This window comes from Poecilia formosa, unplaced genomic scaffold, assembly GCF_000485575.1.
Source record: "Poecilia formosa unplaced genomic scaffold, Poecilia_formosa-5.1.2 Scaffold18, whole genome shotgun sequence".
In the NCBI taxonomy this organism is placed as follows: domain Eukaryota; kingdom Metazoa; phylum Chordata; class Actinopteri; order Cyprinodontiformes; family Poeciliidae; genus Poecilia; species Poecilia formosa.
In genome coordinates this window covers 741,205-763,276 of record NW_006799957.1, presented here as the reverse complement: position 1 = coordinate 763,276, position 22,072 = coordinate 741,205, and the positions used below count along the sequence as shown (strand labels likewise).

The 22,072-nt window shown below is 36.1% G+C and overlaps 1 protein-coding gene across 1 annotated transcript in view; it reads right to left on the bottom strand.

Annotated features, from left to right (window-relative positions):
- The window catches only part of tafa3a (TAFA chemokine like family member 3a), a 96,028-nt gene that overhangs the window by 12,623 nt on the left and 61,333 nt on the right, over window positions 1–22,072 (bottom strand). Inside the window, exon 2 of the mRNA XM_007546879.2 lies at window positions 20,756–20,868. Coding sequence (XP_007546941.1) covers window positions 20,756–20,867 — 112 coding nt within the window. The 5' untranslated portion in view covers window position 20,868. The remainder of the gene's footprint in view (window positions 1–20,755; window positions 20,869–22,072) is intronic.

Below are 22,072 nucleotides of genomic sequence, written 5' to 3'. Positions count from 1 at the left end.
ATATTATAAATACTATAATATATTATGGTTAAATAGGAAGAAGCGATGCAAAATGAATAGAATGCGAAAGTACTGTATAAGATGACGATCCCTATGATCTTGTTTGTTAAACCAGTTCAGTAGCAGTGTGTTCATTCTCATTGTTCCTGTAAGGGCATTCAGGTGATTTAGGGGAAGTTTTGTTTTATACGTCTAACCATAACAGGTATCAGAAATCCAGGACACCCCCCTTGTGGAGAGACCCTGCCTTGGGCCCCAGTGCAGCTCCACATGCTCATATATCCTTGACCAACATGCTAAATCCACTGCATCCGAACCAAAGGACAAAAAAAGAACCTCTCCGTGGAGAAGTGCTAATAATAAATGCCTTGACATACTGTATATGCTTAACTCATTTATATTTAACTTGAACAGAACAATGACAGTTATGACCACAATTGTTTATTTAAGCATTGACAATGCCAAGACGATAGAAATAAAAAAAAGCCAGTGTTTTGACATTCCATTCAGATAAGCCTTAATTATGTCTGTAAAGATTTTCAATTTGGAACCTGACTTCAAAATAGATTGCACGGAGCTTCCATCTTCCCATTAGCTGGCAATCCAGAAATCTCATCTACAACATTAAAAACATTTTGCTCTCAATCAATAAAGTGCTATTCACATTCCCACTGAAGGCAAGACAACAATTACCAATTGAGTGCTTTTCATTGAACAGAAACTTACTGATGCAAAAACAGGTCAGGCTCTGTGCTCTTGATGTGATTATCTTTAAGCCACCAGCACGCCCCTCCGTCAAAGTTACTTTCAAAAGTTGGTATAGTTTGAATAGAATATTCAAACTTTGTTTAAATGACAACTACACAAGGACAATGGGCAATTACTGGCGGTGCAATAGATGTTAATTTTCCTTTCAGTCAGTTTTACACAGTGTTGTTTTGCAATAACATGCTATGACCTGAGTTCTGAAAAGTGAGAAACAATTGGGAGCGTAAAGAGCTGTGAAAACCTTTACATGTACAGATTTCTTCTGTTTTTACATCCTTTTTCACACTTGATTTTTTTTTTATTTGAAGCTAAAAAGCTTATTGTCAGACAAACGTTACCTGAGCAGAAACCAAAAATCTGTTTTTAAATGACGATTTAGTGTTTTAATGGAAAGAAATCTATCCGAGCCAACTTCACACAATGTTAAAAAGCTACATGGAAAAAAGCTTGTATATTAATTTTCAAACCTTTTAAGACCTAGTCCATGTCTGTCGAAAAGTGATTGTCTTCATGCATGTTTTTTTTTTTGTTTTTTTTATTGGGGCTTTAGTTTTGTAATTATGGTAAAAGGAGAAAAAAAGGGTACAATCATGCCTATGTCAAGTGTAGCACACTTGACTTATTAAGGTGCTAGAAGCTGCTGGTTGAGGTTGCCTGTGTTGACAGGGCTGCTGATTAAATTATGAGTGTCAGCCAAGGTCACTGACTTGGAGGCAGGACCCCAAAACACCATAGAGTGCAGAGAGAATGAGAGGTCAGAGGGCAGAGTATTGTGGTCAGTCCCAAATTCTGCTCCAGAGGAAGCAACCATAAATAGATTCACCAGCTGACCAGTCTGACCAGCATCTTCCCATCTGAGAAATATTTGCATAATTCCACTGAAGTTTTATTTGTTTGTGTTTCTTGATATTTATTTCCAGAGACACAACACAATCTATATGGCTGCATCAAACCACCTAATGGGAAAGTTGGTGATTTCCGTTTGTTTTTCACAGTTTCTTCCAAAGATAACTCTGGATTGGACTTCAGTGAATGGAAATTCAATTACACACATGTAGATGGAAGACTGCCTATTGTCTTCTCCATTTATGAATATGCAGGTAGCAGGAGAAATGGCATACGCTCTAAGATCAATACATTTCTACTAAAGCACTTAGGAGTACCATAAGGTTGAATCAGTAGGCGCCCACGTCAGCGGGAGGGAGAGAGTCCAGACAAAGAAAGGTGAAAGGACAGAGAAGACTAATGAGAATTGGCACAATGCCCAACCCTAAAGGCAGTCAATACTACTCTGAAGCAACCACTCAACAGCACAATCATATTTACCGATGGTTAATTGATGAATACAAGTATGCTATGAACACCTAAGTAGGGAAACTTTCAATTTTATTTTAAGTTTATTTAAAATGCTACATATGGGACAACTGTATTGACTACAATGAAAAAAGTATTTTATAAAATTAATATTTGTTTGTGTGGTCAATCTTTAAATAAAACATTTTTAAATCAGGGTAAAATAAGTGCATCTTGTCCATATAAGACCCTCCAAAGAATTAACACAACTTCAGGTAAACTACTACAAATCTGATTATCACATTAGTGGTCTAAGACATTGAGCCAACAGGGTGAAGCAATGTGTGGAAAAATTAGGTGCACCCTGAAACAGCCAAGGATCACCAGGTTGGAGTACACAATACCAAGGAAGGAAAACACCACTTAGAAAAGCAACTGCTGCCAGTTTACCTGAAAGGGATAATGAAGCAATCTCAAAACAATCTAGAGTCCATCCCTTTACAGTGAAAACTGTTATTTACAATTGGGAAACGGTCAAGACAACTCCCCCTGTTACAGGAGAGGATGTGAGACAACAATTGCTGGTGAGACCATGCAATGCTCAAAGATGCTACCAGAAACTCTGATTCAGGCCTCAGTTAAATACCATGAGAAATAATGCTCCTTGTCGTAGGAAAGCTAAAGTTTCAGCACAAAATGACTGTTAATTGTGAAGCAAAGTTTGAGGCCTGATGATAACAGCTTGTTTTGCGACCACATCTGGGCACATAGTAACCATGTAGTTGACAGTATGTTCTTTCATTACAAGCAAAGATTGTGGTAACATATGAGGCCATCTGTGAAACAACTGAAAATTGGCTCAAATTGGATCTTCTAAAATGAAAATTGGAAAAGGAGGATATTAGAAGATGCACTTGCAGTTCAGTTTTGATGTTCTCTTAGATAGATGACAATGCTTTCAAAATTTTCACCAAAGGACAAAGGACATTGTATAATTTCTGCTACCTATCTATGGTGACAGAAACCGTGCATTTAAACACAAAGTCTGGAAATATAAATCATATTACTCAAAACATAACCAAGCTTTCATTCAAACCACACAAGCACATTCTAAATAATTCTGTATGTAGCTTAAAAGTCAAGCTTAAAAGAAGTCAGAAAAAATAGATCAAACAAAAATAACTGTGAATTCACTTCTGCATTAACATTCTGGCAGTCACAAGGTTAAGTGTTCCCCTGTTGTCCAGATCACAGAATTGATCATTTGAATTAGAAGAAACCCACAGGTTGCTCTCAGCTTCCACAGCAATCAAACAATTGATCTAACAGGCAGATGGGGAGGACTAGAGAACAACACAGTGTTCCAGCTGTCAGCTGCATGACTGGACACATCAGCATCACCTGGCCAGCCAAGCACAGAATACAGTAATAGAAGCACAACATGGGATACATCAAAAGCAGAAACATAGTCTTCATTTTAATGCTGACAGTGAGACTTTGTTTCCTGCAATGAGGCAAAATTGGAAAGACATTGTGTGCCAAGGCTAAAGCTCAAGTTGATTTGATAAAGTTCATTTGTCATTCTGCCCCTGAAGGACTATTATGTTTGAAAAAGAAAAAAATAATCTTCCCTCAAACAGACTGTTCTGGCATTGAGTTAAGAGTAACCATCAGTTCTTTGAATGGTGCAATTTTCTTTGTGTAGAAATTTGTGTTAAATGGTATCCAAAAAAGCTTTTATAAAATGGCTGAAACACAACACAAAATTACAACCACTGAATATTGAACAAAGAACTTCTTTTGAAATGGAAATCCCTTATTGTCCGACAGTGGGGAAATTCAGGTGTCAGGTGTTACAGGTAAATAAAAACATGCTTCAAAGTAAGTTAAGAAATACCTAACACAGAATAAAGTGCACCAAAGCTGTTTGTTAATACATTTATAAAAAAATATGAGTTTTCATTCTGAACGAGTTTTAAGAACAAGAGCAAAACTAAAACAGAACTTGTTCTAGAGCATTTTTCTCACCTGGCTAAAATGGTACTATTGTCAGTTTGTCAAAGAATATGCTTAAATATTTTTTATACTATGCCGGTATTATGGATGGCATTGTGACAACTCCCAGACACAATGTTTAATATGAGTTACATGAGCATTACAATTATGAGCTTGGTGTGAGGTTTAGGTTTTCCTGTATGCTCTTTCTCTTAATTGAGTCTTTGCGTTGTTGTTCTGCCCCTGATTGTTCCCAGATGTTTCTCCTGATCATCCCTCGTGTATTTAAACTCTCCTGTGTTCCCTGCACCCCTCTGGATCCTTGTTGTGGTTTTGTTGTATGCCATGTCTTTGTAGTCTTGTTCAGCTCCAGTGTCTGAGTTCCTTGCTACTTTGCTCACCTGTGCTGTCTGGATTTTGTGAATGTTTATCTTCATTAAAACCACCAGTTGCTCTACAACCTGGGTCCACTGCATCCATCTTCACCACCAACAATCACCAATTCATGACATTTGGAAGTCATGGGTGTACTTTGTGTGATTTGGCAATTAAAATTATTACTCATCAAAGATCAAACTTGGGAGTGGAAGGGGTTCTTCAACACACCATTCTCTGGTCCAACTAATTCAATATCTATATGATTCATCTAGCTCAGATTATGGAGTGAGCTGGTTTGTCCAGGGACAATTATCCATTGACTCATCTAGTGTTAAATACAGCAAGAGTATTTACGACTAGATGAGTCAGAATTTTTCTAACTTAAAGCAGAAACTACTTTTTTTTTATCAAACATCTAGGGTCAAGTTAGGGATCAGCATTCATCTAGACTCAGTGAAGCATTGTTATGAACTAAATCTGCCATCTTCCATCTCAACATTTTTGACAAATACAGAGTTTCCTATCACACCAGCACACCAAAATACAGCTGACATTATTATTTCCAGTAATCTCTCTCTATAAAAAAAATCAACCATGTACCTGCAGTTCATCAGTTCTGTTGAACAATACTGAGAAAATCTCAGTATTATAAAAGTTCAAATCCTGTCAGCAGTCTATAAAAGATCTAAGTTGGGCCTGAATATGTGTAAAAATTATTGGTTAACTTTATTTACCCCTCAGTTCATCACACACCAGAATCAATCAATCAATCAATCAAGTTTATTTGTATAGCACATTTCAGTAGCAAGGTAGTTCAAAGTGCTTTAAATCATAAAAACACAAAAACAAAAAGTCATAAAAACAACAGCATTCTCTGTGTACCCATGCCCAAAATAAAACAAGAGGAGGCAGCGTTTAGGTTCTAATACTCCTCCGTTCTGGAAGCAACTTCCTGAATACCCAAGTTGAACAGAAACCTTTGACTTCTATATAGCTGGACTGAATACATACCTGTTTATTGTGGCTAGAGGTCAAAATTTACTGCATTCACCAGTTTAATTTTAAAGCAGCTTAGTTATTACTTGTTTTTTGCAGAATTTTCTGTACCTCTGTTTTTGTTTTTATTTTAATGCAAAGTTATTTTTAATTATCTTGTGTTTGAATGGTGATATACAACACAACTTGTGCTGCCTTGCCATTTACTCCTTCCATATACAAATAATCTGTAGGTTACTTCTCAGTTGTAGGCAACAAAAAGAGCACATCAGTAGTTTCATCATGTAGGAAGCTGAATCACAGGCACAACAATGTGGTAACTGAATTAATGTCAAATCAAATGCTATTTCTTGACAGTTACCTTGACATGAGCACATGTATACACCTGACAGAAAACAAAATGTTTTATCCACCAAGAGGTAAAGTAACAAGTGCAGTTTCAGCGAGCTTTCAGAACAGAGAGACAGCAAAATAGAAAGTGTATCTTTTCCGATTCAGTGCACCCCTCCCCCAGTCAGCGTACTGCCAGTCCACCCTTATCTGTCAACAAAGGCAGAGGAGATCAAAACACTAAAAACAAAGTCACGTCTTGGCCACAGGGCCCAACCACAAAAACAGCAGCAGTCATAAAAACAGAGGTTAAAGGCTGTGCAATAGAGACACAGTATGAATTAGTAATGATTCAAATCATCCTGTTTGCTTCAGATAACTCTTTACATGCTGAACACAACTTACCGCAGCATATACTCGAGGTAAAAAGGAGTCTCTAAAGGACTGCAGCGGCAAGCTTCACACAGACAAAACGAGTGTAGTTTAAGGGAACCTTTGAGCGAGCATTAAAAGTAGACCAGGGTAAAACATTTCAAATGGCCACATTAAAGAAAATCTGCTAATGTGGAGGGAAAAACCATTGAAACACGGCGAGGTATGAAACATTAACTGCCCTTGCCTGGTGAGAAACACAAAGCCATCTTTTTCTCTTGTAAAAACTGGTGCTTAATTAAATTATCATATTCTGAAAAGGCAGACTCATTACTTCCCAGCTGTAAACCCGCTGAGCTGACAGTCAGACCCAGCAAGTTCTAAGAAATCCACTGACATCCAAGAGAATGTGAATCAAGAGTGAAGCTTACAGTGAACTATCATCAAAGGTGTTGGTCTTGCATTATAGATAATTATTTTTAAAGGTTCATGCAGCACTCTCTCTTTTCAGACTCTTACAATAAGGCTCGGACAGAAATATTTTTACAAGGACAAAGTCACAACATACCATAAAATATTTCTGAATTTTGATCCAACTATTCATTCTCTGAGCTGAAGTAGCTGCAGCCTATTATCTTTTTTTTATGAATTTACTTTAGTTTGCAAGTTTTATGCACCACTATAGTTATGAAGTTCAAGAGACCATTATATAAAATATCCTAGGGAATACAATTTAAAAATAAAATAAAATAAAATAAAAAGAATAGCTTCCACTGGAGATGGTCTTTTAGAGAAATAGTTTTACAAGAATGTTGGTACTTAGAGAGCTGGCAAAATAAAACCATAAGTAAAAAAAATACATAAAGCAGCACTTAGATTCCTTAAGTAGCTGCTGGTATTGTGAAAATAAAGGATAAGTACTGGTAACGTACTAGTCTTTGCTTTCGTTTTTTGTATGATTTAATTTTTTTCTTTTTCAATTGTACAGAGGAAGTCACAAAAACATTCAGAGTCTATGGTTTAGTGGTTTAGATGTGGTCTGTGTCAGTATCATTCATCTGGCTGCCACAGTGTACAAGCCCACCACTGACTGATCAATTGGATTCCCTCAAGGAATCATAGGGCCTTCAAAGTGAAAGTCTACATAAGTTATCAAATCTAGGGACTGCAGTGGCAGGAAAAGAGGCAGAAAAAAAGATGTGCAAACTGACTCAAAGCCCCCTGCTTTAAAATGTTTTATCATATTCATTCTTAAAACATAAAAAATAAAATAAGGATGTTCAGAGAAACTATCATTTACAAAGTAATTATCAGCTCATATAATTTCATGGCAATTCAATGTGTGAAGTATCCTGCCATACACACAAGTCAGTATTTTTATCACATGTAAAATATTTTCAAACAACTTCCATATTAGAAACATCTGACTGTCGAAAAACTACAGCATAATAGGCAGTTGCATTCAATCCCTTATCATTTAGTTACAGCTTTTGTCATGAAGGAAAATTCAGTTCAAACATCTAAGTCTAAAATCTAGGGATTTTCTAAAAATCGCTAAGTTCTGTACAGAAGGTTGATGTTTGCACTCTGTTTTGTTGGTTGGAAATGTGTAATACAAGTGAAAATAAACTTATTTGCACTCAGAAAAATTTAAAACTGAAAAGTTTTGATATGTCTTATCTGGACTCTCAGTTTTAGGCGAAAAAAAAAGAAAAGGAAAATTTTTTAAAACTTTGATGCCATTCCATTAAGACAACTTGCAGAAATTAAGTGAAGCCAAAGGTTTAAACACACAGTGACTGTGAAAGCAAAAGCTCAGTATATTTATATTGCCATGTGATAATTAAAATTCTAAGAATCCACCAGCATCAACGATCCAATTTTCACAGAAAATCCTGTGAAAGTGTGACCTTGTATCTAAACGGGAATGTAATATGAAGCCACACCTTCACTTCATCTGCGCTTCACTCCACAGAGGCAGACAAAGAAGAGACGCCTGAGATCTTTCTTCTCTCTGGTCTCTCATCTGACATGCACACATGCTGGTTATCTGTCAAGCAAATGTCAAATGTGCTCTAAACGGCTGCCATCTCCGCTCTCCAACTAGATTCCCATGTTTTTCATCTTGTGCTGGATCTGCTGATGCCTTTCAGAGTGGAGTGACAGTCCCAGAGTCATGAGACACGTGAGGGGGGCTCAAGTAAAAGATGACGAGGGTCGCCAGTTGAACTGTGCATTTCTGGCGGAGTGACAAAATCTGAGCTACAGGCATATCTGTCTTCATTAGATGTGAGAGGATACACAGCGGTCTGAAAATAGGAAAAATGGCTTGGTCTGAATTATTCAAGGCTGAAAGTCAAAGATTATTATCTTTTAAATCAGTCTGTCATGTAATTACATTAACTGAGACGTATATTTAACCACATGCTCTAAATCAAAGCTGTGCTGGAAAAAACAGTATTATCTCGTTAGTGGAGGGCCAACCAATGGTACAGTTTTCCAGTCGAATACTGGGCTGCCGGAGGACACTATTAAAGGAGCATCTGACCTGTACACCCACTGACAGCTCAATATAAACGTTCCTCTTTTTAATAGACCATCTTGCTGAAAAATATGTCGACAAACCTTTAAAAAAAAAGCCATTTCAGGAGAACTTAAATGGTCCCACCCATTACATTTTATGCTCCAGTCTGTTCACATAAACTTGATGCTCAGCCTTGGTTGCTGTTTTTATGGTCCAACGTGGACAATCAGCGCTGCACTTCATTCCTGAGGAGATGTGAGCCAGAAGGCGAAAAATCATTGAGTGCAGTCGGAAGACGGGGCCAAGGAATTGATAGACTGCATTACAGGAGCTTATATTTCACTTTATTCATTCAGTATCCACCCTCCAGTGTATAACCACCAAACTGTAGCATAGCATTACTTTAAAAGAAAAGAGGAATACCCAAGAGGAATAAAACTGAATGGGTGAAGAGTTCCTCTTCATGTTCTTCTGCAACCTTGCCTGACTACAGATGAGCAATCATAAATATATCTTAGAATTTGCTATTAACAAACTTCATAAAAAGGAGGTTTCAGGGGACAGTTTTTATGTAAAATGGTTAAAGTTTACGATTTAAGACTGCAAATCCGTATTCAGAAGTTGAGGGAATTTGCACTAGAAAGAACATTAAACTTTCTTGACTTATTCTCAGACTTCAAAAAGTAAAAGGCAATTAAGAGACAAATGTGAGGAGCAGTTGGAAAGCTTTCACTGGTTTTAATGAAGAGAGAGTTACAACAAAGGGATCTGAAAGAAAAGTGACATTTTTGGGTGAAGTCCTTAAGACCATTAAAAACATGCAATAAGATTGCCGGGTGGCTCAGTTGGTAGAGCTGGCAATGTTGCCGTCCTGGGTTCAACTCCTGATCTCAGGCCATTTACTGTTCAATAAATGCCACTAGTGTCTAAAAAAAAAAGAAGAAGAAAAAAAAAAGAAAATTCAACACAACTCAAATATGTTCCACAACTTAATGTTGTTTTCCATCCCTCCATCAAAAATCCATGAAAAATTTAAATGTAACTTGTAATTGCAATCTTACTGGGATTTTGTTAAATTTAAACATTTGAAGGAATTCCAAAATAGAAACACATGAGACAGCAATAGTGATGTGGGACTGTTTATTTTTCTAACGGATATTCATTATGTTTTGTTGTTTTTTCTCTTTTTTCTTTCTAGTGTGAGAAAAACAGATTATTTATGCACTTTCATGTTTCTGTTCATTGTTTCACCGAGGTTTTGCAATACCTGCCGTTGTTTCACATTAATTTCAGTTATCCAATATAAATTCTCTTGTTCACTCTTGAAGCTTTTTATGTCCTTGAAAGAGAAATTCATAATAAATCAGACAGCATTTTACCTTTCAAAAGATAAACATGAAAGAAAGATCTAGATTCCAGGCATGTTTCATGTTTTTACGTTGATTCTTTGTCTTGAAAGGACTAAAAACTCAGCAGTGGGTCACTTCCTTTGATGTCTGATTCCATGGATGCAGTCTGTAAGTACCAGATATGTTTAGAAAGCTGTCTGCAGTTTGATCAGAGTTTTTGGTCAGTCGTTGTAGTTGTGTGTCGCCACTATAGTTCAAATATGCTCTATTTAGTTTGGTTTCAGATATCTTTTTCAGAGAAGTTATGTTTACATGTAGATTTTGACTCCAAAAACAGCAACATTATTCTGTGTGGATGGTCATTCATTCCACAGAGGGAGTGATGGGTGTGTGAACTTAGAGAAGGTGTACATTTCAATAAGAACAACGTGTGTCATATGAGTGAAACCTACCAACATGCAACTTGTTGTCAGAGCTGTTGGTGTTTTATTTAGTCACTAAATCAGAGGTGTGAAAATTAAATAAATGTCTTTATTTTCAAATCACATTTATAACAAGAAACTATTAAAATACTCAAGTTTTTTTTTTACATAATGTAATTGAAATTAACAAGTATCTATGTAGCTCAACACAACAAAACCTCATAAATGGTGCTTTTCACCAGCAATAACCAAACATGTTTTTCAGAGCTGTTCATGTGTAATACTGGATTATTATGATGCCACTTGGAAAATTGGTTTTACTGAATAAGTTAATAAATGTACAAATGTAGTTTGTCTTACCAATTAGTGTTCCTTTTACACTTTTAATGGAAGCCAAAAGGTCTAATTTCTGAAATATATCAACAAATTTTCACATCGTGTCATAAGTCTTGCATCCTGACTTAAAAAAACAACTCCTCCAGCATGTAAAAAACAATGTTAGAAATATGAAAAATTGCAATATTCATAACAAGCATAACCTGTGATAGACTAATTGCAAAGTTAATGTAATGTTGCATTGTTATGCAGCCAACAGCCGCTCATATAACACACTCTGTGTAGCAGCAAATCACCACCGAACCAACTTAATCACATCAAAATCTTTCATCACATTAAAATTTCAACATGACACTCCAAACCCTTGAATAACTAACAGAGCTGTGGCCAATTTCAAAGGGAATGTACCTCTTCTGTGCACTAAGCTTCAGCCAAGCATGAACCATTAACAGCAATACAATTGAGTAACTTTAAAGGAGGTTGCTTTAATTGCTGGGTAAGGGCAGGCTTTTAGTTTGTAAAACCCAATTACTGCCATGCTGTTAGCACTTCTTCACTAATTGCATTCATCAGCTGAAATCATTATCAGCAGGCTCTCCTTCGATTTCTATCAAAACCAAAAAAAGTCCTCATTTCTTTGAGTTTCAGGACCGCAAGCGGTAGCTCATAATGCAGTGAGGGATAATAGGTTTACATTTGAGCTGTAATTAGAGAGAGAATGGAGATGGAAGACTTCTGGCGGATGAGAATCTGGCACAGTAAGGGTCCTCTCTGCTCCGATGAAACACAGGACAAATTTTACTTTGAGCTATTTTGCAAGTCAGTATTTCCATAGAACACTGATTGGATGTGGAAAAAAAACGAATTTCAAGAACAGATGCTTGAGAGTTTTTCTTTACTTTAGTGTTTTTTTTTTACCGCTCAGGTTTGACTTACTCTGTTTCTGTTTCGGAAATTATTTTTATCTAGGAGAATTATTTAACAAAAATATATTGTCCAAGTGTTAATGAGAGCTTTTCTAAATATGCATATTGTCTTTATCTAAAGGGGTTTGAAACTGATTCAATGGATCCAAATTCCTCACTTAATCTACAGCAACTGGAAACCTGATGACATAACACAACAGAAACTAGGATTTATAAACATCACCTGTTAGATGGGGGGGAAAGGTGAGTGAGTTTAAAATATTGCTTCTTGCAAGAAAATAGAAAACCTCATAATACCTTTCAACAAATAAGTCAAGAGCTGAACCATAATTAGAACTTTTAAATATTGTAGATTACCCTTTTTATGTATGAGATTACTGAATTGTAATCATTTACATGTTGCAGAATATGCCTACAGTCTGATTAATCCTGACCTTTTTGGGCAGCATTTGATATCACACACATTATGCATGCACTAAAGTTTTTTTTTGTTTTTTTTTTTCTTTCAGACAGAGTTAGAGTCTGAAATTATTGGTTTCTGTAAGAGATGTAAAAGATTAAAAGTAGTGTTAGCATGAAACGTGTGATTTTTATCTAACCTTGCTTATCTCTGCAGCAAGTTCCCAGCAATATAAAACCATTTAATGAGAAGATCAGGACCTCCATACAAAGCCTGAAGATTTTTCTGACATATTACAACATACTGAATATTTACTAACAATTATACCAATGTTGACAGCGTAATGTAAACAACAAATTAAAACCAAAGAAAATAACTTTGAAAACATTTGTGAAATATTGCAAAAAATCTGAATGTCCAAACAGATTCACCCTGAGAGCAGATGGCAAAATACTAAAAGAATTCACCACCAACCTACAGCAGTTCTCACTGCAGCTCATACAACAGTGAATGTCTGCAGATTCAGAAAAAGAATGCACTGGCTTAACTTTCATGGGTCTTGTGCAAGGAGGAAACATTTAACACAAGATCAGACTAAAGTTTTCCAGAAGCTGTTGACAAAGTCCAGGACAGAGCAGATGGTGTGTTTGGCAAAAACTAAGTTCAGCATTTCAGGAAAAAGCCTCATATTTGTAAATCATCGAGATGTAAGCATCAGTTTTTTTGTCAAACTTTACTAGACCACAACAATAAAGTTCACTGTCATAGAATCTACCATGAATTCAGAATGTGACATGTACAAAAAAAAAAACACTGAAACAACTGAAACCTGCAACATGACAATGACACAAAACATAAGGATGGATTGATGACTAAGAAATGGAAAGTCCTGGTTTCATGCAAGGCCCATATCTTGATCGTATTAAGATTCTGTGGAATGACTTGGGCTCTTCATGCAAAAAACCCCTCAGGCATTTCCCATCTTAAAGAGAGGAGTGGGGCAAACTCTGACTGATGGATTGCTACGAGAACCACCTTCCTGAAATTGTCTCTGCTAAATGCATACAACTACCTATCAGCTAGAATGCATTTTATTCATTTTTTTAAAGAAACAATGTCTTTTTTTCACTGAAGTGCAATTATATCACTTTCTTCTCTACAAAATGTTTTAAAGATTAGATTAGAAATCAATATATGAACATTTCTTCATTCCGAACTGAATATTTAATGCTTTTCACAAGACTGCATTTCATCTAAATCCTTGAGTTACAACAATATAAAACATGTTTCTCTTAATTGAACTTCAGTTACCTTTAATTTTCTTCTTGATGTTAACAAACAATCATTTCTCTTGTCTTTGCACCGGCACTGTCCCCTTGCTGTGCTCCGTTGGGTACAGCCACACACACTCAGAGAATACAACCAAGGCCACACGCAGCCACTCATGGCTCATCTATACAGCTGCCATTCAGATGCGTATAGCAGAGGACGTTTGATGGTTTTCTAATCTTGGGAGCTGCCACAGGGAGATGGGGCGAGCTGACCCCTGTCATCCCCACAGTGCATCTCAAACAGCCCCACATCTCTATCTCAATCTCCTGGTGGTTGCTAGCGCCCTGCCATTGTGTCGTTCACCCGCTCTCCAAATGTCAGGACAAATGCTCCACAGTCGCATCCCTAAATATCCCCAGGGTGGGGCTGACCTGCTCACAGCCTCTCAATATAATGTCATGCTATCTCTTGGCAAGGGTTCCACACTGACCTGTGATGCAAAGTGTGCAGCCGACTGATTCATTCCAACATGCAACAATGATCTAATATGTACATACAAAGCATAGACTGGTATATACATCACTTTTATAGACAACAAAAACCTGAAGCTACTCCGAAAAAATAACAAAGTGCTAAAGTGATTGAGGGTTTTGTGATCTTATTCCCTTTGTTTAGATAAACCAACAAACTTGATAATCATCAGTGTTTGCTGAAAGAAAGTCATTCAAAGCTGTCAAATAGAGTTTGACTAACTATTTATTTCTCATTTTTGTAAACAAATATTTTTCTGGGGTGTGTCGTGTACAACTAATTGGTACCATTAACATTAATATTTTACACAGAAAATATCTGGCAGTGCCTCACGTTTGTGGTAGGTTTGTTAGTGAATCATGGCTGACCAATGATTCCAGCTCCCAGCTAAAGGTCAAAGTAACTACTCCACTGATCATCATAATTAGTAAAGAAACATTTAAATCCATATACAGCATCTAAAGGGAATAAACCACTGCAAGTCTACAGCAAACACATCATTTCACTGTTTGTCTCAGATGATCATTAACTGATATTTTTTTTTATACTCATTGCAAAAAAATAGTAAAAACATAGAAAACAAGACCCGTTTCCCATGTTATAAAGAAGACATCTTGTAAAAGTAGCACTGTGTGTCAATGTTCCAAGAATTATTGACTTAAAATGAGCTCCTATAATTTGCTGAAAAGTTACTATGTTAGTTTTGCCTGTTTTTTCAAGATACTAATGTATTTGAATATGATACTAAACGCTTGGTAAGATTTGATGATTTTTGCAGTTCACCTTCCTACTTCAAAAACACTTTTAGATTGTATCCATGAGTTGAACACAATGATGCAAACTTTAAGGTTTTTTCTTCTTTCAGTAATTGCTTTGTGCTTTTCTCAATGTCCATGAAAATGAATTTGCATGGACTGAAGACTGCTTAGCAAAACATAAATATAAACTTTATTTAATCATGCAACACACAATGATAAAAACTTCAAGGTTTGTTCTTCTTTTAGTAATTGCTTTATGCTTTTCTCATTGTCCATGAAAATTAATTTGCATGGATGGAAGAGTGCTTAACAAAGTATAAGTATAAACTTCATTTAATTATGAACCAATTAATTTTAATGTTTCTTACACTGTGTGAAACAATAAATCAAGGGATAAAGTTATTCAAAGATGGACTCCCTCAATTGTTAGAGTTTACAAAATAATTGAATCTTTCAAAGATTCAGGAAGCCGTATGTTTCTGCCCAATTCACAAAGATCCGACAAGCAGATTTTGTTCCTCTGGGCAACCACATTAAATCAATTCCTCCTCATCCAGAAGGAATATTTTAATGTGTAATTGTCATTAATGTGGCAAATCTAAATGAATGTTTTAAAAAGAATTTAACTGGGAACCGATAAAACAAAAGAAATACTTTTTGCTAGATTCTGCACTTAATTTGGCCTCCAGAGAATCAGTTTATTATATGAAAATTGGGAAACTCAGAAAAAGAAAACCAAAATAAAAGTTTCTTACAATTTGCATTGAATACAAAAAAAAGAAAGAAATTCTCTGAAGCATGAAAAACAGCTTAGGAAAGAGCCATTAGAGTGCATCACACAGTTTTTAGAAAGTCTCAAAACATAAGCAAATATGGAAATACTCAGCTAAATTCAAATGAGAGGCAGAGCACAGTTTCATCTCTTTAATAAGCCAATATATCTCCTTGTGTGCATGTGAATATAAAATGGAAAAGTAAATCTAATCTCCTAAGTCAGATTGCAATTTGTACAGTTAACATAGGCCAAGTGGTGTAATGCATGACATTTTAAAATCTAAAAGAGGTTTGGACCTGCAAATTGCACAGCTCACAGCATTTTCATTTCAAGAAGAGGAAGCCGCTGGAGTGTTGCATCATGCAGCTACAGCATGTATGTTTTTCCATCCCTGTTTACCTCTCCAGCACTCTTGCCCTTGCAGACACTGACCAGCAAACCAGCAGCAGCTTGATTTCTGCTCATATAAATGGGACAAAGTGAGTTACAGTTAAGACAAAAGATTCCAAGTCTCTAAATAGCTGAGTAACGAGGCTCCCATTTGACCCAGCCACATCATCAGTCTAAATCCTATCAATGGGAACAAAACAAATTGTACAGCCGAAAGGTACTTGTTATCATTCTGGCTCTCTCTCCACAACATAACAGAGAAGCTGAACCCTGTTATGGCACTCTCTCTCACCCTTCTTCTTCCGTTTTCACTCTTTCATGACTAGCTAATGAATGTAGATGGTGCTCTGGGGGATGCAGTGGTCTTATTACAGGGGTTATGTGTGCATGCTGCAAGCTCTGCTTTCCACGTTCAGGCTAGAGAAAGAGGTTCAATTGCTTTACCAAAGCCTCCACCTCAATAAACAGAGGGGTTAAAGAGGTTTGTTTATTGGGCCCACCTTGGTTTGACCTCCGTAGCTCAGGGACAAGCTACGTGATTACAGAAGTGCTGGTAGAACCTATGGAGAGCAGGACCAGTCTGCTTGTGCTGGCTCCCCTTCTGTCTCCACATAAATCAGATGAAAAGGGTGACGATCCGCAAACGTGAAAACAACGCGGGTGGAATGTAAGAGGGAGGATTACGTGGTTTATCCAGCATGTTTGTGGTAAAACAAGTCAGATTCGGTGGTCTACAATGATGTATCTGTTCTCCATGAACAAATATCTGAACATCTCACAGTAGAAAGTATTTAACATTTAATGAGAGCACTTGGCCATTCTGCATGTGTAACCAGCAAATACAGTATCAGTATTTACATTCGCAGTCAGCGTTCCTGTTGAACCTGGATGTCATGATTGGAGAGATATAAACTTATAGAGCATCATTTCCTTTTAAGCAGAAAAAAATTCCATCATGAAGTCTGTAAGTTACCTTCTTTTTTAATAGTAATAGCATCAATTCAATTATTTATTAAATCAATGTAATTATTTTTGTCAAGTTAAATATGTGTCTTTATGTCTGATTTGCATCCAGTTATGACTGTTATCATGTTGAATTTAAAATGTAGATCTATTTATTTTTGGCTGTTATAACTGACATGTACAATAGAGTACTAGGGCCATACTAAGAAAAAACAAAACAAGAATAAAGCTATTGTATGACGAGAAAGAAGTTGAAAGTATATGAAAATAAACTCATAATGATATAAGAATAAAGTCGTAAAATTATAAATTTTAGTCATGACGTATGACTTTATTCTCATAACACTACAAATGTATTCTTCCATTATTTTGACTATTATCATAATATTGTGACTTAGTTCTCTTTTTTTCTTTTGCTAGCCTGACCCTAATACTCCATTGCAAATACCCAACCTGAAAATCAGAAGCACATACAAATATTGTCAAAATTGTCTGTAATCAACCAGTAGCTTTGTGCAGTGCTAATTATTTTTTAACCTCAAAATAAACACATCAAAGCCGAAAACAACGCTGCCCTTTTTAAAGGAAGCACACTTTTATTAAAATTCAGGAAGCTTTGTGTCCCGTTATGTCCTGCAGGTGTTGTGTTTATCTTCAACTGCTGAAGATAACATCACTGAGATAACATCACTGAGATAACGTCACCGTGTTTCATTTGTAAGGCATTCATCAGTGCAGAGATGACTTGATCCCCCCCCCCTCAGCCAGGAGTTTGACTGCCACTCCGGGGGCAGAAAGAGTGATAAAAAGTTATCAATGAGATTCTGATGTGAACATGGCTTCCTCATCTAGATCTTGCAGGACAAAACTACATGCAAAGTTTTGAAAGCAATGCTGGTTACCTTTCTTTAGCTTTTGCTGACAACTACTAAAATACCTTATTCTGGGCATGCATGCAATTTGATATAATTAACTTGTGTTTGTAATGGTAATCAAAAATGTATTAACAATAATTGATAAAAAGAAGTTTATAACCCTTTATTTCTGTCAGCTACCTTTCACACTATATGACAGATTAACATGAATTCTCATTGTTTTCATTGGAAAGTGCTGAGTAAATACATATTTTGGTTTTTGTAATTGAACTCCTGTTTTTGCCATACGTAGGGAAACCAGGCCTGATGGTTAATCTGGGTCTTGTGGGATAGAATAGATTAGTACACTGTCAGACTTGGTGTTGCTCTCTGATGCGCAGGCAAATCTCTCAGGTCTTTCTCATGATCAGCAGTCTAGTCCTTTTTACTTGTAATTGGCAAGTTTTAAGCAGTTTTTAACAGAATGCGTACGACAGCTCAATCACTACTTCAACTACCACAGTTACAGGGACTAAGTTGTGATCTGTGCTTTAATTTTGTTAATATATGCAGCTCTGCAGCTGTGTTTTATTAATAATTCATCTCTTTTTTGGGTCTCCTGTTGAAAAAACCCAAACGTAGGTGTTTTCATTCTGTTTATTAATGAGAAAATTGTAAATAAAAGATGGTGACATGGCCCTCACCTACCAATTTTTCTACTTTTATAAAGTTTTTGTTCTTTCTCCCTTTGAATAAAGATTGGTATGTATCCATTATTACTGCCAGAAGGCTGTCATCTTTCAGTGAAGTTACTTCCTATTTTTCAGGTCAGGGTTTAGCTTTTTGTTAATTAAATTTCAGGCAATTTACATTTTTTTCCAGTTTATTTAATGGTAATTTACAAAGGCCATTGTCTCAAGAAACTTCCAACAAAAAAAAACCTTTTCCATGAACTTGTCACATCTCAATAAAATTTTTGAATAGCCTTTTACTCAGCTCCAATGAAACAATTTTACTTTTACATACTTTCTTTTTGCAAACAGTACAGTTTGTTTATATTGTTATTAAATCCAAAAACTAGAATGTCTGACTAAAAAACTAAGTTGGTTTTCCTTTAAAAGAAAGCTGAGAGGTTTCAGCACAAATAGTTTCAAATATAATATGTAGTGTCAGACCTTTAACTTCATAAAATATCATATTATTTACATCCACATATCTGATGAAAAAGATAACAACCTCAAAGTCTAGATACTACAGTAAATTTTTGTCAATGTAATGTATGCGGCTACTAGGCTGCTACATTTAAACTCATTTTCAACAAAACTGTCATTAAAGGATATAAAACATAGCAAATAATTTAAAAAAGTCATTTATGGAGCCCCTGATGGGACAAATCTAGGCGACTCACCAGTATATGTGCTATAATATTACTTTATGCGCTAATTTGGTAAAGAAAAATTACAAACAGTAAAATGTGTGCATTGCTTAATATTTTCTTAGTTAAAGGCCATGATTTTTTTTCTGTATTTCTAACATCATAGAGTCACTCCGTTGCTGGTCGTGTTTGCATTTGCAGCTAATGTGGAGCTGTTGCCTTGGAGCAGCTCTGTGCCATTTGTCCTTCAGTGGAACAAGGCTCATTATTTCAATGTGTGGTCACAGTATTCACCGTTACGCCCAGGGATCAAGCCATCTCTCCATTAGGGAGAATCACTTTGAAAGGTCTTGTCTCCCACTTGAAAGACACTCACAAACTGGGATATGCATGCACAGCTGATGTACTGACATTATGTTTCAACTTTTGATGCTGAACTTGAAAGATGTTAACTGGTTGAACTGCCATTTGTGCAAAGTGCAACCTTTACATGTCAATGCTGTTTTGCTGTTCTGCACAGGAAATAAGATGCCGTTATCTCCCTTTGCTACTTACAAAGGCAGTGAGCTTAAATGTGGCTAAAATATGCAGCAAGGGCCTTTAAAATAGTCTCTCACTGCAGTACCAGTTTATAATAAATGCAGAAAGCTGTAATTTATTGCTTTTTATTTCTTTGTGATGTTGGGTTGTGCTTTGAGGTTAAAAAAAAGCCTAGAATCATATGAGACTGCCTTTACGAACTGGTAATTCTGAACCTCGTCTAGATGTGAGAATTGTTTCTTTAAGTCTTTGAAATATATGATTTAATAATAATGTAAGTCTTAAAGCTGTAAGATTTGTAGTTAAACTTCAAAATCTAGATGCAGAAATTTGTACAAATCTCATTTAATCTCAGTCTATTTTCACTCTTTTCTGTTGGCAACGTTGTGACAGTTGAAGCTGCTGCTTTCTGCCCTCTGTCTACTCATTAGCATCACATAAACCTTTCTATCAAACTATGGTTTGTTTTAATATTTCCATAGTAAAAGAAGCATAAAAACATAAGTATTTATTACACAGTGGATTTTTGTTGCTCTTTTGCTCAAAACAATCCATTTGCATCTTGTCTCTGTTTTAGGAACGGATTAGTTTCTGGTATCACCAAAGTTTAAAACGGTTATGGATCCAAAACTGGTAAAAGTTTACATCTTACTGTTCATGTACTTCAAAAACTTTCTAATGAGATGATAAAGTGTCAGGATGGAAACAGTTACTTAGATCGTATCGAGCATAGAGTAATGTAGATTGTTTTGCAAAAAATGTAGTCATGCTGTGGTAAACTGGTAAACTCACTTGTATTTAAGGTACACTGTTTTAAAACCAACTGCTAATCTAAGTAAACAACCAGGCTATTATACCAGCTAATATCACATTGTTGTATCCTGGTGTTGCAGCAAAAAGGGACAATATTCTGTGCAATATTCAAGCTTACTTGAAAACTAATAAAAAAATGTAATGGGCATGTATTCAATGTTTTATTTATTGTCTATGTATCAAATTCAAACAACATAATGGATTATCTTAGCATGAGAAAGAACAATTGTTTTTCTGTTTTTAATAAAATAAATTACATTGTTATGCCTTCAGTCATAGCCTGAAAATCTTACACCAAATTGCTTTTTTATTTAAAAAGAAAAAAATCTTAATAAATAAAACCATGTGTCTGCTTCCTGAAAATAAGTACAAGTCATGCAGTACATGCAGTTTACCTATGTGGCTTCGGTGTGATGATGCGCTGGTCAGTTGTCCCAAGAGAGACACCATACAGATGGTCAGGAGTAGCACCCTTCTGCACATGCTCTGTAGATCCCTCCCCTGCATTCTGAAACAAATTGGAAATAATGGAATTAAAAGAATTTCAGCTGTTTGACAGATCAGTAACATTAAAATATTCTTCTGCAGAGAGGATCTGTTGTTTTCCCTCTACAGCTACAACTCCTGCCAAGAAAAATGTGGAATCACTTCTCTTTGTGTACGCTCAGCCATTAATGTGGGCTGGAGTTCATCTCCAGTGGACAAAAGGCAGGGCACGGCCCGTGACAGTCCATCACAGGACAAACAACAAAAAGGAAAACATATCAGCTTAAGAGCATTGAAAAAGGCCAAGATAGTGAAAGAAAACAAGACTGGAGGAATGCATCGTCACATTTATGGTAAAAAACAGAATCCTTCCACATAAAGTCAACCGTAAAAAGAGAAGACTAAAGCACAAACCCAGAAGGAAAGAGGGTCAGCGCAAAGTACAACCAATTCATAAGCCTCAGAGGTGGAAAGGTCAGATCTGAGTTGGCAAAAAAATATGTCTTAAGTAGCTAAAGTGGATCTGGAACATCGGCTGTTGGCCAGGTTAACAAAAATCAACCTGTGCCAGAGTGACAAGAAAAATGTATATAAGAACTTCAGAAGGGCTTTCTGTTGTGCATTGGAGTTTCAGGTTAGATTCTTGAAGGAATAGTGAAGTATATTAAAAGAGAGTGGTTTTCCAATTTGTGGCTTTTATTTTATAATCATTGTCACTATTTATCACCCTCATTTTAATGGTTGATTAAAAAGCCTGTTTTAATTAGAAAGAATCAGTGGTGAAGGCTTATTTCAACACATTTCTAAACCCTCTAACATTTTCTACTTCTTTGTAGACATATTTTAATTGCAACAACAAAGGGGGGGACAAGGGTAAACACAGCGTGGAAGAAATTGGTTGAACAGAAATAAATAAGATTTAGGGTTTCTCAGCATTTTGTTTCCACAATAATCCTGCCACATAGTCCACAATTTCAATTAAGTATACATTTTATAATATGACTTTAAAAAATTAACACTTGCAAATATTAATGGTTCTAAGTGAATACACAGCTTTAGTTTCAGAGGGGCAACATTTTCACAAGAATTTATTTTACCGATGCTCTCAACTAATCACTCCTATAAGTTCCCCCCCCATTATCGTACAAAGTTTCCCCAAAGCAACATGGGGTCTGCGCCACATGTTAGCTCTCATTTCTCTATATATATATGTATATATATATATA